General features: G+C 38.3%; 1 protein-coding gene across 19 annotated transcripts in view; it reads right to left on the bottom strand.

Annotated features, from left to right (window-relative positions):
* The window catches only part of SGIP1 (SH3GL interacting endocytic adaptor 1), a 200,018-nt gene that overhangs the window by 31,581 nt on the left and 145,956 nt on the right, over nucleotides 1–22,481 (bottom strand). For 8 of the 19 annotated variants that reach the window (XM_081818576.1, XM_081818586.1, XM_081818588.1 and 5 more), the window contains 3 exons: nucleotides 21,164–21,291; nucleotides 20,092–20,218; nucleotides 13,860–13,919 (listed from right to left, as the gene is read on the bottom strand). In XM_081818576.1, the coding sequence (XP_081674702.1) occupies nucleotides 13,860–13,919; nucleotides 20,092–20,218; nucleotides 21,164–21,291 (315 nt within the window). Of the gene's footprint in view, nucleotides 1–13,859; nucleotides 13,920–14,843; nucleotides 14,910–20,091; nucleotides 20,219–21,163; nucleotides 21,292–22,481 lie in introns of all 19 variants that reach the window. The other 11 variants (XM_081818577.1, XM_081818587.1, XM_081818589.1 and 8 more) reach the window with 3 other exon arrangements.

The raw sequence follows: 22,481 nt of genomic DNA, 5'->3' as shown, positions 1-22,481 counted from the left end.
ATGAGAGTTATTTTCAGTCTTCCTCTTCAGAAATCTCTGCTTACCTGCCTGTAGATATATATACATACATACATACAAATATAGTATATATTTGATGAGCATATATTTCTTGTTTTTCAAATTCCACTCAGTCCAGAAACATAACAGTTGACATTTTTGCCATGTTTTATAGAGAATTTTCTTTGAACTGGGTCTTTGCTTACAGTTCCCAAACCATCATCCAACATTAATGCCATATTTAATTAACTTCCTAAATAATATTTTTGACTCCAAAAATAAAAAAAAATTATACTTGTTTTTATCATCAAAATCACAGTAAACATATTCAACACAAGGACTATTGTTAAAAATGGACACAAGGTGGGAGACAAAGCCATAATGAAAATGTTTTTGGTATGAAGACTCGCATGAACAAATCCTAGACAATTTTGTATAGATAGCACTGAGAGTTTGTTTGATCCAGCATCTAAGGCTGAGCCAGTAAGAGCATGGTATACAGAGAATATGAATAATGATATCAAGGGCTAATTTATATAGAGCACTTATGTGTGATGGCCACTGTGCTGAATACTTTACATGCATATTGTCTTCTACTCTCAAAACATCTCTTTGAGGTCCATACTGTTATGTATGTTTTACCATTCATTGAAGGAATTGAATCTCAGTAAAATTACATGGTTTGCTCAAGGTAACCTGCTCTACAGTAAGTAGAAGTGCTGGGACTGAAAACCAGGTCTAAATTTCAATGGCATTCTTAAACCCTACCCTATATTATCAATATTTGTCCATTCATGTTAGTCAGCTTTGCTCCAAGATTCAGGTCGGTGGATGGCGTGCATCCTTAGTGGGGGAGTATCACCCCAACAAACAGTGTGAAAATTGGTTCTTGGGGGAAGGCGAAAGCAATCTTAATTTTTTATGTACAAAGCACACAGATAGACATACAGTACACAGCCAGATGTATAGTACATTTGTGATATTAAAATTCTACTGGGGAGGGATTAGGGGAAAACAAAGGTCTAAAAAGACTCCCTGGGTAAGAGGAGGGGCTAATGAAGAAAAGTTTGAGTTGCACTGATTTCTAGTTTTAAAAGAGCCATGCCCGTGAATGTCCTTGTATACCTCAGCAACTGTCTTGGGAAAAACTGCAAGCACCGGTTTTGCTAGAGGATAAGTTTCTTTCTTCAAACTTATGCTGAGTGATTAATATCTACAGTGCCACAATTATGGGTGATCTATTCAAGACACTTGGGAAAATATCTAATAATGACCATACAAAGGAACAGAGTACAGGAAAGAAAGGCTGGAGAGCTTAGTCAAGCCAGGAGGGGTGTTCTCCCATGGGCAACATGAGCAATCCCTGAGCTGAGGCAGGGAGGAAGTGAATATAGTCGGGGGATCTGAAATCCTCAGAGAAGCTAGAGAGAGCCTGGGTCAGGTTTCAAACCAAACGGAGCAAGGCCATGAATACAATGGTGGGGGATAGTGACACAGATCCAAGAGCACTAACAGAACAGGCAAGGAGTCTGTTAAGGAATAGGGAGAATTAGAGGTTCCAAAAAAGATACCCAAGCACGTTTGTGTAGGGGAAATCTGTTTTCCTGTGGAAAGTCTGGTATGTATTTTTAGAGAAGGAGTGGCTACTTGATGGTATGGCCTGGGAGTTGACAACATTAGTATATTAGCTTGTTAGAGTATTCCTCAAGTACAAGTGGGCAACATAACGACTTTTAAAAAAGGAACAAGGTATTCACTGAATAACCATAAATGACTAAAAAAGTGTGAAAAGTTCAGCCTCACTAGTTACCAAAGAAATGCAACAGGATGAGAGAAATTTTTACCCTTTCAGATTAGAAAAGATCTAAAAACCCAATACTTCATGAAACGGGCACTGTAAGAAAATGTTAGTGGAAGTAAAAATTGGTATAACCTTTCTAGAAAATTGCTTGGCAATGGGTACCATGAACATTTAAAAGCTGCACAATTTTAGCCCATAATTCCAATTTTAAGAATCTATTCTAAGAAAAATATCTTCAGGCCAAAGAATTATATGCAAAGATGTTCACTGCATGTGGGAGAATTTGAAGCAATTTAAATGCCTAATAATTGAAGTGAAATAAATCATGATTCATGACAATGAAATGCTAGGCAGATGTTAAAAAGTTTTGAGTAATTAAAAATGGAGCTAAAAGCAATTACGTATCACATTTTCCCAATTAGATTGGAAAAAGTGAAAAATATTGATATAACTATGTTGATAAAGGCCTGGAAAAATGTTAATCATAATGCTGGTATGAACTTTTTGGAGAGACGTTTGGCAATAATGTAGTAATGTTTAAAATGTGAATACCCTTTAACATAGCAATTGCATTTTTAGTAATTTTCTTTAGGACAAATTAAGATAAGTACAGAAAGATACAGGCTTAAGGCTGCTCATTGCACCATTTTACATAATAGAAATAAAAAGGGTAAAAACCTAAACATCCCCTAATAGAAGATAGGTATATGTATATAATACTATGGAACCATTAACATGGTTATACAGATGTATGTGTATATATGTACATACACACACACACACACACACACACTGCATATACTAAGTTGAAATGGCTTCCATTGGGGCACCTGGGTGGCTCAGTCTGTTGAACGTCTGACTCTTGGTTCCGGCTCAGGTTGTGATCTTAGCATCGGGAGATAGAGCCCCGCCTCAAGCTCTGAGCTCAACGCAGACTCTGCTGGAGATTCTCTCTCCCTCTCTCTCTGCCCCTCCCCCCACTGGCATGTGCGTGTTCTCTCTCTCTCTCTCAAAAAAAATACTAAATCTTTAAAAAAAAGAGAAATGATTACTATTGACTGAAGATTATAGGGCAGATTATATATTCTATTTGCATAAAATTCTAGGTAACATATTTCCTTGAGCTTAAGAAATACTTTCGAAAACATTGTAACGTTTCTGAAGTTGAGATGCATCTTCTAAACCATGTCAAAAGAAACCAGGTGGCAGCCAACAGAGCAGGTTCCGCCATTGTCTTTGTCTGTACTTGTGGGAATGTCACCACGAGTAAAAGTTAGCAGCTCACCTCACAGTCTCCTTGGTTGAGCTGAGTTACTTGGATTGGTAGCCTCTCATGATTACATTTTAACTTACATTTGGACCCTTCTTTCCCCTTAAAATGCTTTTAAGAAAATTCCATCTGCTGCAGTAATAAAGTGAAAAGTTATTTGTACACAAGAGATAAACTGTCACATACCAGGCTACGCAACTGCAAGCAGGAGAAACCGCCACATCCTTTGTAAACTAAACCACAGAGTTCTGAAAGATGGCACAAAAGTAGGTTATGACTGAATTATGCATCATGTAAGAATATATAACTCAGGTGCTAAAACTGTACCTGTCAAAAACTTCTAGACGACTTTCAAAAAAGCTGTTTATCTTTGGCAATTTATAAATAAACTCAGGAATACTAACGCAGATAAAAGCCTGGAATTTTTGATGTGCCCCCAACTTAAACTATCAGTGTCAAAGAGAAGAAAGAGATCAAGGTTATGAACATGAGGCATAAAGACCTAACCGCTGATGGCCAGAATTGATTTAGGTCCATCTTTTATTCAGAATATGAAATAGGTTTAGACTCAATTTCTAATTGTTATACTTTAGATGGTGGCTTGCATTTGGTCTATTATTGGTTAGAAAAAATGCTTTCTTACATTTTTTTTTAAAGATTTTATTTATTTATTTGAGAGAGAGAGCAAGAGCATGAAGGGGGGTAGTCAGAGGCAGAGAGAGAAGCAGGCTCCCCACTGAGCAGGGAGCCCGACACGGGGCTCGATCCCAGGACCCTGAGATCATGACCTGAGCCGAAGGCAGGTGCTTAACCGACTGAGCCACCCAGGCGCCCCGCTTTCCTACATTTAATGAAGTTTATTTTGCACCCAAAAAATCATTATTAAACCAGTGGAGCATATCCTAAAGGATAGCCTTTTGGAATCAAGTAAATGTAACACACACGTGTGTGTATAGGTATCTATAGAGAGAGGCTTTTCTTTAAGATTTTTCAACAAATGTTAAAAATGTCATCTCTACTAATCTCTCAAAAGTATGATCAGGGTGGTATTTACTTTTTTTTTTTTTTTGTAGTTGTAGGATCTTTTCTCCCCCTTTAGCTTTATTGAAGTATAATTGAGAAACAAAATTGTAAGAAATTTAAAGTGCACATCATGATGATTTGATATACATACACAATCTGAAAAGATTCCTCCCATCTAGTTAATGAACACATTCATCACCTTACCTATATGTGAGAACATTTAAGTTCTACTCTCTTAGCAAATTTCTATTGTACAATACAGTACTGTCAACCATAGTCACCATCTTATGCAGTAGAGCCTCAGACCTGATTCATTGTACATTTGAAAGTTTGTACCCTTTTATCAACTTCTCCCTCTTTCCCTCACATGCCAGTCCCGGACAACCACTTCTCTATTTTCTGTTTCTGTAAGTTTGACTTGCTTTTGTTTTTGTTTTAGTTTCCACATATAAGTGAAATCATGCAGTATTTATCTTTCTCTGTCTGGCTTATTTCACTTAGCAAATGCCCTCAAGATCCATCCATGTGGCTGCAAACAGCAGGATTTCCTTCTTTCTCTGTATTTACTCCTTTATATGTACTTTCCATAGTGTGTGAATTTTAAAAAATAATGTGCTTAAATCGATTTCATGATCAGAATAAAGCAAATTGTGAGCTATTTTAAAATACATTTGAATGGCATGGTGGACATTATCATATGTTAAAATAAAAGGATGCATAATTATAAACATGCACACTATACATGCATACACGCACACAGTCACATCACATGAAAAACGCTAGAAGTGATATACACCAAAGTGAAAACAGTGGTTATCTATGGTTATTAGACTGTAAGTTATTTCATCTTCTTTATATTTTTCTGTTTTTCTAAATTTTCTATAATGAGCACGCATTACTTTGGTATTGTGGCAAAAATATAAATAGAAATTGGGATTTAGATCTTAAATACCACTGAGGTTTCTACACTTCTCCTTTATTTTTTTGAATAGTTCTTTTTTTTTATAGTTAAAAAGTGGATGCTGGTGATCTTGAACACTATTAAAAGTTATTCCCCTGGGGGCTGATATTTATGAATGGAGAGGCATGGAGAATGCCACTGTAGGCTGACCTGTCTGAAAGCCTGTGATTTGAGCTGCCAGTTTCATTGGGAATGGGCTGCGAGCAGAGTCCAAAAAAGGGCAAAATCTAAGGAAAGGAATAATCACCATTAAATAACTCATGCTTCCTCTTCCTGATCTCATGCTTAACAATGACGACTGCAACTCTCAAAAGTCACCAAAACATCCTTGAAAAATTAACATCATCCTTGCTCCTTTGGGACACTTCTCCAGAATAACCTTTCGTGCTTTCTCAGAGGCATATTTCAAGCCTCTAAATCAGATCTTAGGGGGAAGGCATCTGTAATTATTCTGAGTATAAGATCCAGAAACACATGCTGTCTGTGAAGGTGTGCCAGCAGGAAAAGAGATCCCAAGGCCGTATTTACTCACGTCCTGGTGACTTAGTACAAAATAGCCCACAGAAGTGGAACAAGTCCAGGAGACTTCTGGCTGCTAAAAGTCCATGCTCTGGCAGAAATTATTGCCATATGTATGTTGCAAAATAGCTGAAGACACAAAAGTGTGAAAATCTTAAGGGCAATGGCTTCTCTTAATGCTCTGTCTTAAATGCCATATCTTGATGAGCCCAAATCAATCTCGGACTTAATAAATGAAGCAATGAATGCAAAATTCTTAGCACGTTTTAAACATTCATTAATGGCAATTATTGTTTTAGTAATGATTACATGCATATAGTACTTTATAGTTTACAAAGACCTGTCACAAAGGACTGACTAAAATCTATTCATTCCACATCCATGAAGTGGCTTAGAAATGGGAGATTCTCTTGAGTCTTGACACCACCTCTTTGAATCACTTCTTCATTCATTATGTCAGCTTTCCTCTCTGAAGGGGGTGGCCAGGGGTTCTTCTATGTCTAGGGTGGCCAGAGTCCAGAGTACAATGGATGGGCAGCCTTAATTTATGGATAGATCGTCTTAGAGGACACATAATAATAATGAAAAAAAAAAAGCTATCGCATGATGAAGGCTCACAACTATGCAAAGGTAAAGCAGCTCCCCCGTGGTGATTCTCAGCTTCTCCATTCTGTTTCTCAGGAAGTTTGAAATTACTTGTCAAATCTGCTGAAATGCCATGATTTACAAACCCTTTAATAAAAGAGACGGTAACAGATTTTCTTCCAGCATCTCGCATCAGCATGAACACAGCACCCCGAGGAACGTATCACCAGCCAGATCACTAATCTCCACAAGTCAGCTTTAATGATAGGCTCTGGTGGAGGCGGGAGGTGTACAGCAGGGAGGATGCATTCGGCTTCCAAATCATTCTCCTGCTCCATAAGCAGAGGGGAAAAGATTGCTCCTTGTCCCTGCTGATGAGGAGGGAGGCCGCGTAGCCACTCACAGCAGACCAAGTTGCCACATGTTTTATGTGGACGAAGGCTGGAGTGCTACAACCCAATCTTCTCCAAAGCAGTCAAAAACTATACAAAACACAGCCATGTTACAAGCAAGGGAAATGTGAAGTTGGAGACTCGTGCTAATAGCTAATAGTTACTGAGCGCCTCGCATGCACTGACCTCAGTACTTGACCATTTAATCGTGACTTCAACCATATGCACAAGGTGCCATTGCTATTCCGATTTCCATAGGAGGAAACTGAGACTTTGAAAAGTTAGGTAACTTACCTAAAGTTGCATAGATGCTGAGGCTATAATTCAGACCTGGAGTGTTAATTCCGGAGCCAATGTGTGCACACACACGCATGCACATACAATGACACTTTTTCTCTCCATATATACATGTATATACATTCTCTTTCATTCTCTACATATAACATATTTTTCTCTCTGTGTGTGTATGTGTGTGCCTATGTATGTGCTGAGAGTAAACATATAATTAATTGGGGACTCCTTCTATTTTTAGTATCTAGGATAATACCCAATATACCTGTAGGTTAACATTTTTACATTAAGTAAGATTTTATATCAGAACTCTAACTCAGGGCGCCTGGGTGGCTCAGTCGTTGAGCTTCTGCCTTCGGCTCAGGTCATGATCCCAGGGTCCTGGGATTGAGCCCCACATCGGGCTCCCTGCTCCGCGGGAGGCCTGCTTCTCCCTCTCCCACTCCCCCTGCTTGTGTTCCCTCTCTTGCTGTCTCTCTCTTTGTCAAATAAATAAATAAAATCTTAAAAAAAAAAAAGAACTCTAACTCAGCGACATTTTATATTTCTTCAAAGCAGACTCTGTGTAGACTTAAATAGCACTCTCATCTTTTCTTTTGGAAGCTCTCCCTAACTTCTAGGCCAGGTTAGGTCTCCCTGCTGGATGCCTCCAAAATACCTACCTCTGAATATAACAATCTCTGCACATTATTGTAACTATTTGTTTAATGTCTGACTTCTATGCTCCATGAAGGGAAGAACATGTCTTTCTTGTTCACTACTGCAAACCTAATACTTTTCATAGTACTGTGCACATAGTAGGGACTCAATAAACACTTGCTGATTGAATGAATATATCCATAACAATATTTGTCCCTATAGCAATATTATCAAAGCCTTATTCCACAGATTTGTTCATTGTTTTCCCTATCAGATACCACATACCTATTGCAGAATTAGTAAACATAGAAAACCATAGCATTTTGCTATGCACCCATCATAATCAATTTCACATATATTTGTGTGTGTGTGTATATATACATAAACATATGTGTGTGTGTGTGTGTGTGTATATGCTCTCTCTATATATAAACATATGAAGACAGTCCTGATTCTGGCCAAAGCATAATGACTATGAGCACATCGAGGCATATACATATTTGAGCTGCCATGAGGAGTATTTCAAGTCAAACTCTATAATATCATTAAAGACAACAAATTCCTTCTTTTGAACATGACAGATGTGGCTATAAGTTTATCATGGGGATAGGTAGGGAACATCATAGTATTTTGCAAGAGCTCCTGCTTCATGGAAAAAGAAAAATGAAGTATCCTATAAAAAACAATTTTCTTTCTATTCATAGGCAAGGAAATCCAAAATTTATTATTCAATTATTTTTAAGATTTATACAAGTCATTAAATTTTTATTTGATGTACACAAGAAATACTAAAAATATCCTTAGTCTCATATGATGTTCAGTTTTGAGTGTGTCAGAAGGAAGAAAAAGGAGGCAGAGATAAAAGGTGGTAAGGTCCTTGAAGACGCTCGAGAAGGACACACACCCAAAGAGGACAAAGGCTTTGATGGGAAGCAGTTGGAGAAAGGAGACAGTGTGTCATCTCTACGTTGACTTGTACATGCAATAACAGCCAACTAAAAGCTGGTATTTTCCTTCTAGGCTTGATGTCTGCAATTTTCCTATCTGGTACTTAGGTTAACCGTCACAACGAGTGCAACTGGGTCAGCCAGTTAGGCATTCCTGAGAGCAAAGACAACTGTGAGACGAAAGATCAGCAAAAGATCTAGGCATGTGATACATTCCACAAAAGCATATCCACTGAATATCATGCATTAAAAATTAATCACTAATATTTGTGTGGTTATTTAAAGAAAGGATACAATAGAGAAAGTCCCAAGTCACAATGCATTCTTTTTCCAATCTGGCTCCTGGATGCAGGCATGCCCCAAGGTTAAACCCTTACCTCCATGGATTCAGTCCTTATCTCTAAGCAAATGACTCCCAAATTTGCACAATCTGTTTACTCCTGGACTCGTCTACATGGAAGGTGCAGGACATTTAAGTTGAGAGGTCCCAAAAGTAACTCATTTTTTTCTAGTTCTCTTGGAGATCCCTTTCTCCTGGTTTACAACAGCACCTTTCTCCCTGTGTATCGGGATGGAAGATTTCACTCCTTTCCACATCCTAGTAGATTTCAAATGATGCTACTTTGATGGTGTTTTTCAAATCTCAAGATGGAAAACGATACTGTCTGTCCCTTACTACTTCTCTCAAACTGCTTCAGTAAATCCCCAAATTTTGTCAGTCAGTCCAAGTCCCTGTGCCTCCAGAAGTTATTCCAGATTCTTCCCGGTTAAAGTCTATTCACTATTCAAACATTTCCAGCACTTTTTTGCATTCTATAATGACTGTTGCTATTGTGTGCCTTTTGTAGGAAGTGCCCATCTCCTCCATTTCTTGTGAATTCCTAGAAGGCAGACACAGCACTTTCCCTCCATCACTCCTGCACATGGGCTTAGAGCTCTCAGGACGTCATGGAAGGCTTATTAACCACTGGATAGAGGAATGCATGCATGGATATTCTTTACCTTTTCTCTTCTATTCATCATTGACCCTAGTTCCCTTTTCCTGCTCTAGGGAACAATTTAACCTATGCTTCAGCTTTTAAAATTGTCTACACATAGGGGCGCCTGGGTGGCTCAGTTGGTTGAGCGACTGCCTTCGGCTCAGGTCATGATCCCAGAGTCCCAGAATCGAGTCCCGCATTGGGCTCCCTGCTCAGCAGGGAGTCTGCTTCTCCCTCTGACCCTCCCCCCCTCATGCTCTCTCTCTCTCAAATAAATAAATAAAATCTTAAAAAAAAAATTGTCTACACATAGCAACTCTTCTTCCTGGGGCTTTGTGCTGATCTCATTAATTCTCTATTTGGTAACTCCAGTCAGATGGGAAATGCCATTATGTAATCTACTTCTGTGCCCAGGCATGTGTCATTCAAACTCAGGGTTCATCTCCCAAAATGACACTTGCCAGTGGGGACCATTTCCAAGATGTGGCCAGAGGTGTGGATTACTGAGTAGCGTGGACAGAAAGTGTGTTGGAGCTTAAGAAGTCAAAGAGGCCCTAAAACCACGGTGTTGGATGGGTCATCCACATCAGTGTATGTCACAGGGTAAAGCTAGGAAGCAAGGTGAAGAAGAGGGTGAAAAGGGGCTTCCAGCATCTCTAAGCCTGCAGTTAAATGCAGGGGACAAGAAGGTCAGCAGTGGATGGCAAGAAGGAGTGGTAGGCGGTCGAATTATCAGATGGGCAGCACACAGGCACAACAGGAGATGGTCTGGAAGTGGCAACAGGGAACTGGGAGAATTCAAACAGTGCTTTGTAGTCCCATGACATATGGCCCACAGAAGACTGGAGAACTTTCCGGGGAGAGTGCTACAGAAGTGATGGTCTCTGAAGAGAGCTGGAATTCAGTTAAGGAAACAGGTGGGCGAGGTTGGCAGAGAGCCTGCGAATGTAGAGGAGGGTGTTGCTAAGGATGTGACATTCCTGAAGGCGTGATAGGGGTAAGAGCAATAACGGGAGCATAGAAGAGTCTAGAGATGAGTGTGCAAGAGGCTGTATGCACAGAGGATGGAGATGCTATTCAGACACAAGGACACTTAAGAATGGTTGCAAGGTTTTTTGTTTGTTTGTTTTTCATTACCAAATACAAGATGATTTTGTAGTTAAATAAGCTAAACAAAGAGAGGGACAGCACATTTCTGGAAACATCGTCATGTTAAAATGCTCTAGGGAATTGTTCAAATGTCTAATAGTCACATCTTTTATTTGTCATGGAAATATCTTTCCTTTCCTTCCATCTCAGAAGAATACTTGATAGCTTCATACTCTTGGATGAATTAATTTATTACCTTTTGCAACCTTTGTTTTTTTTAAAACCCAACTTAAATAGGTTAAGATATTACTGAAATTGTTTATCAAAGTGAAACACTAAGAAAAGCTTTGGAACTCTTTTGGGTTAGAACCATTGTTTAACACCTTTCTACCTTTCTTGTTAAATCAAATTGAAAGTATGAAGCATATCACATTTGCCTCCAAATAAATTCATAAGCCAATGTTCATTAGTTAGTTGGTTGGTTGGTTAGTGGCTCAAACACTTACTGAGTAACTATAATGCCTAGAGCACTGTATGAATGAGACCAGCTAAGGTTTTGAACACTATAAAAACACTATTTAGATGCCAATAAATAGTGATTTAAAAGCTGTTTAGAACAGGTGAGTAATATGACCTGGGAATCTTCTTCTGTATTCCCTGAATGAAGCATTGAAGAAAATGATATGAATAATAACAAATGTGGGTAAAACCAGAGTGCCCTAGAAGAATATGCTAGAAGTGCTATTCGATAGGACATGTTGAATGACGGTCCTTTTGGAGTTTAAAATTCGGGTAGGGGCACTATTCTCAAGGTGATTTCCATGTCCTTTATCATCACAGCAGAAAATAAAAAAAATCCTTCCAGCTTGCACTAGCTAAAAATACCTGAAGCTAATGTACATAAATGGTGAAAACAAACCTTCTCCATTCTTTTTTTTTTTTAAGATTTTATTTATTTATTTATTTATTTTGGGGGCAGGGAGCAAAGTGGGAGAGACTGAGCGGGAGGGAGAGGGACAAGCAGACGGTGCACTGAGCATGGAGCCGATGCAGGGCTTGATCTCGTGACGCTGAGATCATGATCTGAGCTGAAACTAAGACGATTAACCGACTGAGCCACCCAGGTGCCCCTACCCTTCTCTATTCTTAAAACATAGCCATTCTTGTTCAGGTGGCAAAGTGTCATGTTTAGCTTCTCCTAAGTCCTGAAGTTCATTTTAATGTACTTTTATCTGCATAAGCATTTCTCAATGAGATAAGTAGGGGCATATATTTGTGATATGGCTTCTCCCACAGTGGCTTGGGAAGCCCTTTCTATAAGTCCTTGACTTGCGCAAAGTCCAAGATGAAGGTAACATGGTACTAGAGATTCTGATTTATTTCTATTAAAACACCTTCTTGCATGACTTTCTTGGTCTAAATCAAGATGCTTATGAAATTCAGATCTTATTAATTAGAATGGCTATGTTACCAACTTTAGATACCTAATATTATGTTTTATGTTATATGTTATAATTATATTTTCCTAAAATGAAAAAAAAAATGTAGTTCACATTTTTATAGCACACAGTTATTGATACTTATATTTGACTGATAATATATATTTTAAAAACAAACCAACAACCTAAAATTGTCTTTAGACAGGTATCTTCAAAAAAAGTCTGTCTCTCCATTTAAAGAAACCCAAACTCGAACACAAGCAAACGAGCCAATAGATACTCTAAAACCGAAACAAACGGAAACAACAAACACCATGGAAGTTGTTTTTTTTTTTTTTTTTTTGTGGGGCCCCAATTACTTGAGGCAGCGTTGGCAGTGGTGTATTGTTCAATTCCCTGGTTAAAACAGGGTAAACTATTCTGCTGTGGCCAGCCCGAACCAGAGAGAGGGCCTTTATATATGCAGGGATTTGCTGTACTTTGGGATTACCAACCTATTCAACCATAGCTTCTCCTTTTGAGATGCGTTGATCAGTAAAAAGACACCTGGACACTTTTTAATTCCATCAGATTCAAAGAGAAAGCTTAGACGGTCATAAGTTTGGCTTAGAAGGTCATAAGTTTGTGGATTTTGCATCTTGGTTATTACAAAAGTAATGACCGAGGCAAGGAAAGCTTCTGACATCATGTGGGAAACATGCATCCTCCCCTGAAGATTACCTATCCACCTGTCCTCCACCTGAGCCAGGACAGGATATCAGGTATTTGGAAAGCTTTAAATCAGATCATTCTTTTCTGTTGCTACCCAAGCTACTCCCAGCTAAGGACTTCCACCTCTAGGACCATCTTGCCCAGAAAATTCTCCCCTGAGAGAAAAAAAAAAAACACCTCACAAGCTACTTAAAAATCTTTTATCAGTCATTCTGATTTTTAAAATTGCGATAAAACACACACTCAAGTTAGGAAAGTGCTTTTTGCTGTCATGAAACACAAAGACAAGTTCAATGTTTAGATTCGACTCTACAGTAGAATACATTCTGGCCCACTTTTGATCCTAGGAGAAATTTAGCTATTTAAAATGGTAGAAAGTAGGGGCTTAAGTGATAAATATTTACGGATGAGACCACCCACAATATTATTACTTAAACTTTCCCCACAATTAGCTTAAATAAGATTTTTTATCAAATGCCTGGCCTGTTAAAATGGTTTAGAATTTAACATAAAACAGAAGAATGCTAATCCTTAATTCAGAGTATAACAAATTATCCAACATTGAGGTTAAATACCTGACATTATATTTATGTAAATTCACCTTAATCTTCTAAAATGGCAAGTCCAGCGATAGTTGTCCATTTTCCTACAGCCATGTCAGTTGCAATTTCAGTAGATGAAAATAGAATTTACTACAACACTCCTTTTTGTTCTTTTCCTCATTTTTCTGATCTCCTATGCAGCATTCCTTGTCATAAGAATATGTATACATATTTATGCTTTACAGTAATGGATGTTGTATCTGAAATATTAGTTATCCAAAACAAAATTAAATGCCAATTCCAACCCAGAATGTCCTTGCATTTGTTGTATTGCATTTGCAAAAGAGTCAGGAAAGAGCCCTGGTTGACAGAGTTAAGTTCCTTGGCCAAAAAACGTGTTTGTTTGTTTTTTTCCAATTTCACACAGTTAATTAAGTAACCAATATTGACTGCAAATTGGCTTGATTTTTTTTAATATGAAAAATTGAAGATCCCATACAAACCAAATTCATGTCATATTTTCTTTAGTATTTCATATTTTCTAAGTAGCCATAGCATTTGTATATAGAAGGTGCGACCAGGTCTTTTGAAGAGAACTGGGATTTGGAAATGCAGATGGGAAAAAAAGGATGAGGGGTATCAATTAGAATCTGGTATGCTATGTACTACTTACCTTCAAAAGTCAAATAAAACTTTCCTCTGTCAAACCAAACGAGGGAAGGCTGTTCATTCTCTGTATGGCCAGGAGTTGAAGCGGGATGGGAAAGGTTAAGGAGAGGGAGAGAGAAGGACACAGTATGAGTTACAGGTCATTAATCTCACTATGGGGGAGGGCGGAGGCACTGCATGCCATTAGCGTGCAGGAAAAAGGGAAGGCTGGTAATCTATGTTTTGGTTTTGGTTTTTAGTTTGGGAAACAGAAAGCAAAAGCAAAGCTATGGAGGCCTAAAGGGATGGGCACGTGTTGTTGGTAGCTTGATACTCGGTGCTTGAGCGCATGGAGCGGAAGTCTTCCTGGCCATGCAGGGGCGTCAGCATATTTTAACTGCACTAGTTAGGGCAAATGGTCATTTAGCAATTGCTGTATCCATTTCATCTTCAATGTCATCCCCTTCTATATTTTCGAAAAGATAAACTCGGAGTTACGGGTTATATCAAACTTAGCTTAGGTTTTAAATGACAACAGCATTGCATATCAATTTAAAGTTCATGGAAGATGTCGCACATCTTCCGTCCCCTCCCCTGGAATCACCTTAGGCATCCAGACACAAAACACCCTTTACCTACGTACCAAAGAGAAAACAAGATTACTGACGGTGTCCTATTATATTTTAAATCCAAAAGCAGTCACCGGACATGTAATTCTGAGCAGTTAAATTATTCCTTCCTTTGTAAATTCACAAAGCAATGGCATCTCACCTTTTTCAAACCTTTTGAGAAACTGTCATGCAACCTGCTGCTTTTTAACAGGTTCACTTAAAAAAAAATTTGGTGGCATGAATTCCACGATGAACAATAAATAGACAGGGTGCTTCTGAGAGGCACCAGACACTCATGAGGTGAATAGCATGTCCATGAAGTTTATAGCATTCAGATGGCATAATGGCTTGGATTTTTAAAGTCTAGATATCTAGGGATCACTGGGCTAGCACCATACCTGCCAGGGTATCACAGCACCTTTCAAACGAGGGCAGTTTGTCATAAAAAACATCATCTTCTGACACTACGAACCAAAGAAATATAAAAGAATGGAAAACAAAAACACAAACACAAATCCCAAATGAAATCAAGCAGTACACTTCACTGATTGAAACACAGGAATGATATTAATGGAAAAAGGAAACAAAACCTAACACAGTGGGATAATGATGATAGGGTACAAAAAAAGTAATGTGCTTATTTTATGATGGTTCTATGAGAAAAAAATTAAAAAATTAAAAATTAAAAATTTTAAAATGCCAGGTTTTAGTAATCTGTGAATTTGGCTAAAGTCAGCTCCATGGAAGAAATCACGCCCCCACCTTTTCAGGGAGTTGTTAAAGGCACTGTCATTAGTAATTGACTTGTGTAAGTGTATTTCACTCAGACACAGTTCTCAAGTGGCCAGACATATGTCCATCAGTAGAACCTCTTGGTACACAGGATCACTCATAATATACCTTCTCCCTGCCCCAGTGGGCAAGAGTAAGCTTTCAACAAGACCATAAAAAAGCAACAGAATAAATCTGAGGTCGCTGAATGAAGTATCCCATTTCAAACTCATCAGTATCCAAATTCAGTTTGCCTTGCACCCGTCTTTAGTAGTTATGACCCGTTAATTTTGGACATTACTGTAATTCCATCTTTGTCTATGGTATCCAGCTATGGCCAGATGTCTTTGTAAATTGATCACAACAGTTGCTCTGGACCCCAACCATTCCAGATCTTTGCACGTGATCTCCTTTCTCACCAACTAACAAATACAGGTAATTGGAGTTCTATTCTATGTGATCAAAAAAAAAAAAAAGTGCTTGATTCCATAGGTCTTAAGAGTATTATTACAACTTAAATTAAAAATGGAATAAAATCTGTACAAAGACCCATAAGGGAGAATCCTCTCTATAATGTAGAGAAGATAAGGAAATTGATGAGAGTAGTAAAATTACTCTGTAAATAATGTTTCTTGGAAAAAATATTCTACTGTCTTGCCTCCTAGACTTAGGAAGTAAAGCAGGAAGAGTTCTTCTGTGTCAACTTTTAAGGTTCTAGGATAGCACTTGTCAGTCAGTATTTATTATATAAGTGACTTCCTTGGTGGCTAGAACAAGTTAATGCAATGTCTATAATATCTATAGGAGAGGAATAGGACATGGCACTGAGAAGAACACTCCATAATCTGTTCAGAAAATGGGAAGCAAAACAGTTACATTGGCAGTAACTGAATGTTACAATACCCTTTCATACCTGTTAGTGGGAAATGATGGAGGATATTTTCTTTCCTTTGAAGAACTAACTTCGTATTTACAATTTCCTTAAAATGAGGAGCCTCCATCATGATGAGCACTGAGTAATGTATAGAATTGTTGATCACTATAGTGTACACCTGAAACTAATATAACACTGTATGTTAACTATACTGGGATTAAAATTTAAAAAAAAAATTTTAAAAAAAAGAATAGAAGGCAAGAATTCACATACCCCCCCCCAAAAAAAAAGGGTCTCCAATACTGCCATTTGTTTTTTGAATTGGAGTTACAAAAGAGTAATTCATAGGGCTAAATAACATGTTCATAATTTTTTTATGGTGGTTGTGGACATTGAGGGCTTTGAAGAAAACAACATAACTAAACTGGGGAACTTAAAAGATGAATTATTGGATAGCTCTGTGCTTGCTTTAAATAAGGGCAACACTCAAATTAAGTACAGAAGAAAAAATTTCCTTAGGAAATAACCATGGAAATTGTCTCAAATTGATCTGGGATGGGGAAGCCAGAACTAGAGACAGGCCTTTCCAAAAAAAAAAAAAAATAGTAGAAAGATAAAAAAAGACTAAACTTAAGTATGGGAATTTTTAGTTGAGATCAAGAATATCCATCCTCGAAGGTCTTTCTGTGCCAAGTAATTGGCATTAATACAAGTATTTTTAAAAGAATGTTTATCCAATTCAGAATTGCCACCCAGCCAGGAGAGACAAAGACTTAGAGAAAAATGCTGTAAGATTTAGATGCTACGGCTAATATTCCAGTACTGAATCACTTTTGCTCAGAGTTCTACACCAAAGGAAACATCAAAATCCACCTACTGCTTCCTTTGGTGCCTGTAAATGGTTACTTTTCATTCATTCAGATTTCTGAGATGATGTTAAAGATGCAGTTGAAATTGCATAATTAACAGTGAAGGAATATAATTAACAATATATTTAATAATATATTTTTTTTCATTTAACGATGAAAAAATTGTCTTTATGGTATTCTTACTGCATTGGGGTACCAAAAAAAGATTTTGCAAACATCTAAAAAAAACAAAAAACCAAAACCCCGACTCTCACTCATAGAAATAAGAAAGAAAGTAAGAAAAATGGATATTTAAATTACAGGTATCTCTGTTTATCTTTAAATGTCTAAGAGTTTGTTTCTTAGAATAATTTTAAACATTTTCTCTATTCCCATAATATTAATAGGATTTTTCCCCCAAATCAAATAGTGAAGGTCCTATGAGTGTTTCTAATGCAAAAGGGGTATACTATATTTCACTGATTCTGCTTTGTGCACTTTTTCACATTTTAACATCTCTGAAATTGGAATGGGTCTTAAAATTAATGGATAAGAAAGCATTGCATCTTAGCTTACTTGGCAGTTTTCCCCTCCTTTTCTTAGTCATATATAAAATAATAGTGTATCTTCTGATGGAAGGTGTCTTAAATTCGGTGATACACAGTTGCAGAGGGGTTCTTCATTATTTGAGTGTGGTGATGCACAGAAAGTCCTATTTTCAGGTGTGGCATCAGACTTACTACTTTATAATCACAGCTTTCATGAAAGATTTTATGTCCAAAGTGTTTTGGGGGCATATTCTTACAGGAATTGTTGCATAGGAAGATTAGACTTGCTCTTACAAGTTGAGTCCTTGAATTACGTTCAACTTTGCAATAAGCAAGTACAAATAAATATGTACAAAGTTTCCACCACACTTGCCCCAGTTTTGGCTCTGATGTCATAGGAAATGTCAAAAAAGTATTGTGTGATAGAAGGGAAATGTTGAGCCACTGATCTCAAAAATTTGCTGCTGAAATTCTCTATCCCCCACAAGTTATTTTTCTGCATAAAGTTGACATTCCAAGTCAGTCATGAATCGTCAGCCCCTTGGTGCTGAACAGCCAAAGCACATCCTCTCCAAAAAGAGATAAACAGCAATACACAGGAGCCGCTGGCAGCCATCTGACAAGGCATCTACTTCAGAGACAAGTGGCTGTCAGGTGGCCTACAGCAGCAGGAAGTAAAGAACAGGAGAATGAGGAAGAGGAATACCAAAAAATAAAAATAAAAACAAAAACAAAAAACAACAAAAAACCCCCCCAAAACCCAGAACCAAACAAATTAAATCAGAATGTTCCTCAGCAATGAAGCAATGTTGAGTATCCTCTCAGGTGGCTATTTTTTTTTTTTAACCCCTCTGTCATTCATCTTGAAAGAATGCATACTGGTTGTACTAAGAATCAAAGTCACTGGCCAGGATTTGAGATTTCTGTGGCAGGGAGTATAAAAACGCATTGTATAAAACATGGACATGGTTCAAATTCTCTGTGTGTGTCATTTTCTCTATGAATCTCAATGAGTTTAAAGAATATGTTAGTCACTCATCTGAGGGCAGTTGAGGTCTGCTTTGTGAGTGAGAGTTGATGCTTCTTACTTTCCTCTCAGACCAACCAGGAAAATCACATGGAGTAGGTGGGACAAATAATCTTGAGGAAAAAAAAAAAAACCAAAACAGAATCCCCCAGATAAAACAAAACGAAACAACAACAACAACAACAACAAAAAAAAACAGAGCAAGAGTGGGGGAAATGGCTGTAGCAATCAGGAATATTAAAGAGTGTCCAAAAAAAAAAAAAAAAAGGTTGAGACACTACAGAAAAAACGAACAAAAAATTCCAGAGAGAACTGGCCTCATAGGCATCTTAAAAGAGAAAGCCCCCAATTACCTCAATGGATGATGCAGAGAAAGAACAGACGTGGCTATGTAAATGATGTTAAATATCTGTCTTTTAATGAATCCTACAAAATTGGACAGCTGGTTATATTTTCACCAAATTTGAAGGATTGTTTTGGGTTGGTCTGATTAAAAATACAGAATACATGATATAGTTGAAATTCTCTTTGGGGCCCCCTACAAGGCACACCTTCATTTATATCCCTGGGAAAATAGGGAGTTCTCCAGAAGAGCTTCAGGCTTTGATCAAAGTACTTCTCACATGGGCAACTCTGTAGCGTGCTCTTCTTTGGTAAATGATAGCAGGGATTTATTTAGCTTTGAGTTAATGATTCTCCCAAGCAATGCAGGATGGGCCAGCTGGTTTATAATATGGAAGACTTGGAGGGGAGTTCAGACAATAAAGGAAGACAATGGGAAAAAATGGAAGGGTGGAGCCCCAGGGCAGAGATACCATGCAAACATCAAAGAGGCAGCAGCTTATGGAAGATGGGTGAAGAGGTGTAGAGAGAGATCAGCCTTGGGAAGAGGAAAGATGCTCCAGGCAAAATGAGGCATTTAAACCTGGGAAAACCATCCAGCTGAGCAGCCATTCTCAACTCTTGACTTTCATCACACCATAAGGAAAGAGGCACAAAGGCATTTACTGAAAATGCCAGCAATGACTTATTTCTCAGGGAAAACTGACCACACATCACTGAAAAGCACTAGAAAAGAATGTCAAAAAGTTTACTCAACTCCCACAATGCCAACACTTACACCATCTGTCAACAGAAGGACAACCAAAAGTGATGAAGAAATGAAATCTTTAAGAAAATAAAAGATCAAAATTTCATGATTTCTGATGTGGTACACGATTGGAACTTAAATGAACATTCCTCCTCAAAGGAGACTATTTTTATGACAGAAATGATATGTAAATTACTGGACCTTATTTGTTGATTTCTTCTTTACTTTTATGAGTAGCTCTGTATGGAATAGCATAAGAGAATTCCTGCAAAATACAGGTGTTAATATTCTTTTATTTGTTTATTGCTTAGTTGAAGCATTTCGCCTCCTTTGCTGAGAAGGTGCTTTTAAAAGAAGAGTCAGCTGATAGTAGCAGAACACAGAGCAAAACAATTTCAACCAGAAGTATAGGGCCTTGAGGTTTTCAGATGATAAAAAATAGCCAGTCACAACAACAAACAGATTAAAAGACAGGAGATAATTTTTACCAACTGTGGGAGTGGTGGCTGCGCTCAAGGAATTGGTGGATGATATTGAAGAAGTACTTTCAGCTCGGGCAAGGGGTGCTATCGGAGGAGGGCTGGAAGAATGTATGGGAGGGCTAAAAGGTCTGGGCTGCAGGAAGAAGAAAAGAGAAGAAAATTAGATAGGCAGGTTGGAGTACTCTTGTTCCATGTTTTTGACATCTTCCAGCTCTGGATATGACAACTCAGGTTCTTAAAAGAGTATGGGTGACATTATTTTTATCTTGAAATTGATTCTATCTCTACAGGAGTTTGTGGATGGAGCTGGAGGAACCATAAATCACAGTGTGCAAGTACATCAGGCTTAGAGAAGCTGAGATCTGTGATGTTTCAGGACTGTGAACTTACATGCCCTCAGGGACTAAGCAGGTAACCTCCTGTGAGAGCTTATACCCATTTAAACATATTTAAATACAGTATACTCAACTGTGCTAGCTAAACCAAATATTATGGACATCACCCAGTTTGTGACTCCTGTGCGTGCATAGCAAAGAAATGGTCCTCTTCCAGAAGTCTTTTAATTGTTCACACAGAATGTTTGCCACCTCTTCAGCCTTAAAACACGATGCAAGAAACTTCTGGAACAAATTTATCAGGCTACCACCCTCCTCTATATTCACACGGTGTGCTTAACACCAGTAAGTTCTCCTAGTCTGGGGATAGAAACCAGGACTTACCCTCTCTTGGAGTCTTCCCAAGCCAGATAAATAGGATGAAAGAAAACACCTCTCTTTCTAAAGGACTTAGCACAATTGAGCATTACTACCTTAATTTGCATCAGACCCACGCTGGCAGAACTGAGAACCCCAGCCTCCTATTCCTATCATTTTAGACCTCGACTTGAAAGGTGGTGGAGATTGAGGGAGGGTCAAAATGTACACCCACGAGGCAGTGACTGCCTTTCAGATGCCACATGTCAGGGCCATTTGTACAACTGATCGGAGGCCATTGAGGCAGCCTGTGTTGCAGCATTTTGGCTTCTGTTTGTCATTCTCACCATGAGTCTCTGAGCAAGCCGGGGCAAAGGGGAACATACCACATCTCCAACTCCAGGTTTTCCTGGAGGTAGCTTTGGCCGAGATGGAGGCCGGGGAGGAGGCGGTGGAGGGGTGGTGCTGCTGCAGGGAACCAAGGGAGTGGCTGGTCGAGCAGGGGATGATGCACCTGAAAAACAAGCTGGTATTAACAATGACCGGAACCACACGTGGCCAAGAGCCGTCATCGTGGAATCCTCCTTCCCCATCCCCCCCAGGACAGCACCAGTCCCGGACAATTTTCTTCACCCCAGCAGTTAGTACACTCAACACTCTAGCATCTAGTGTGTATGTGTGTTTTTTTTTAATAAAGAAAAAAAATCACTCAGTTGAACTAGAGCTGATGGCAGAAGCTGAAGCTTATTGCCTTTTGTTGTCATGTGACACCCAGTGAAAGGTAAATCCTTTTATTATTCTCTGTGATGGAAAATATGCTTTAAGACACTTTTAGCCTGGTGGTGAGGACCTTTCATTTTGACCACATACACACCAAACTTATAATAAGTTCTCTTGTTTTTGCATAATCAGAATTTATGTCCAAGATGGAAATGGAAGTTAGACCTTGAAGGAAGGTGAATGATTTTTCCACATTATATATATACATACACATATATATATATTAAAAAAAAACATGTAGAAGAGAATTATCTTTTTTACTGTGCTTCAAAATATGAATGCTAACTTTAATAAATCTAAGTAAACATTTGATGGTAAGCAAAGGATGGAACCATAAGAAAGTAAATTAGATGTTGCACAAGTAATTTGCATTTAGAATCTTAATAATAGAATCACACTGAATTTAGAGGCTTGTATTTTTTGAAGGAGGCTGCTTAGTAATCTGTTCTATGTAGAGTTGGCCCATGATGATTTTGTGGTGATTTTGAAAAGAACCTCTTGGATTTACTTTTCTGGCTGTCAATGACAAACATGGGAAACACAGAAGACACACAGAGGTCGGCATGCACACTAATCAGCACACCAGTAGGGTCTTGAGACTCAGGGGTCGGTCTATCCTTAACCAGATGTCTGGGCTACATGGATAAACTACTTGACTCCAAACCTGAAGAAATTCAGATCAATATTCCAAACAGTGCTTGTTCAGAAAAGTTCCAACTACTCCGGAGGTTTTGTCACTTTGGTTAGAAGCACAGGTATCAGATCATTTCAAAACATTCTAAGAAATCCCACCTCAGGAAAATAACCACCCACTCCTCTCCTGTCATCCAACATGCCACAAAACTGTGTTCTCTGGAGAAACCTAGATCAGCAAGATGCTAATCTCCATCTCCAGATCTCCAGATTCCCAAAGAGCTTTGAAGT

Source organism: Leptonychotes weddellii, chromosome 4 (assembly GCF_054177405.1).
Source record: "Leptonychotes weddellii isolate Sample4059 chromosome 4, ASM5417740v2, whole genome shotgun sequence".
Taxonomy (NCBI): domain Eukaryota; kingdom Metazoa; phylum Chordata; class Mammalia; order Carnivora; family Phocidae; genus Leptonychotes; species Leptonychotes weddellii.
This window is presented reverse-complemented; position numbering and strand designations above follow the sequence as displayed.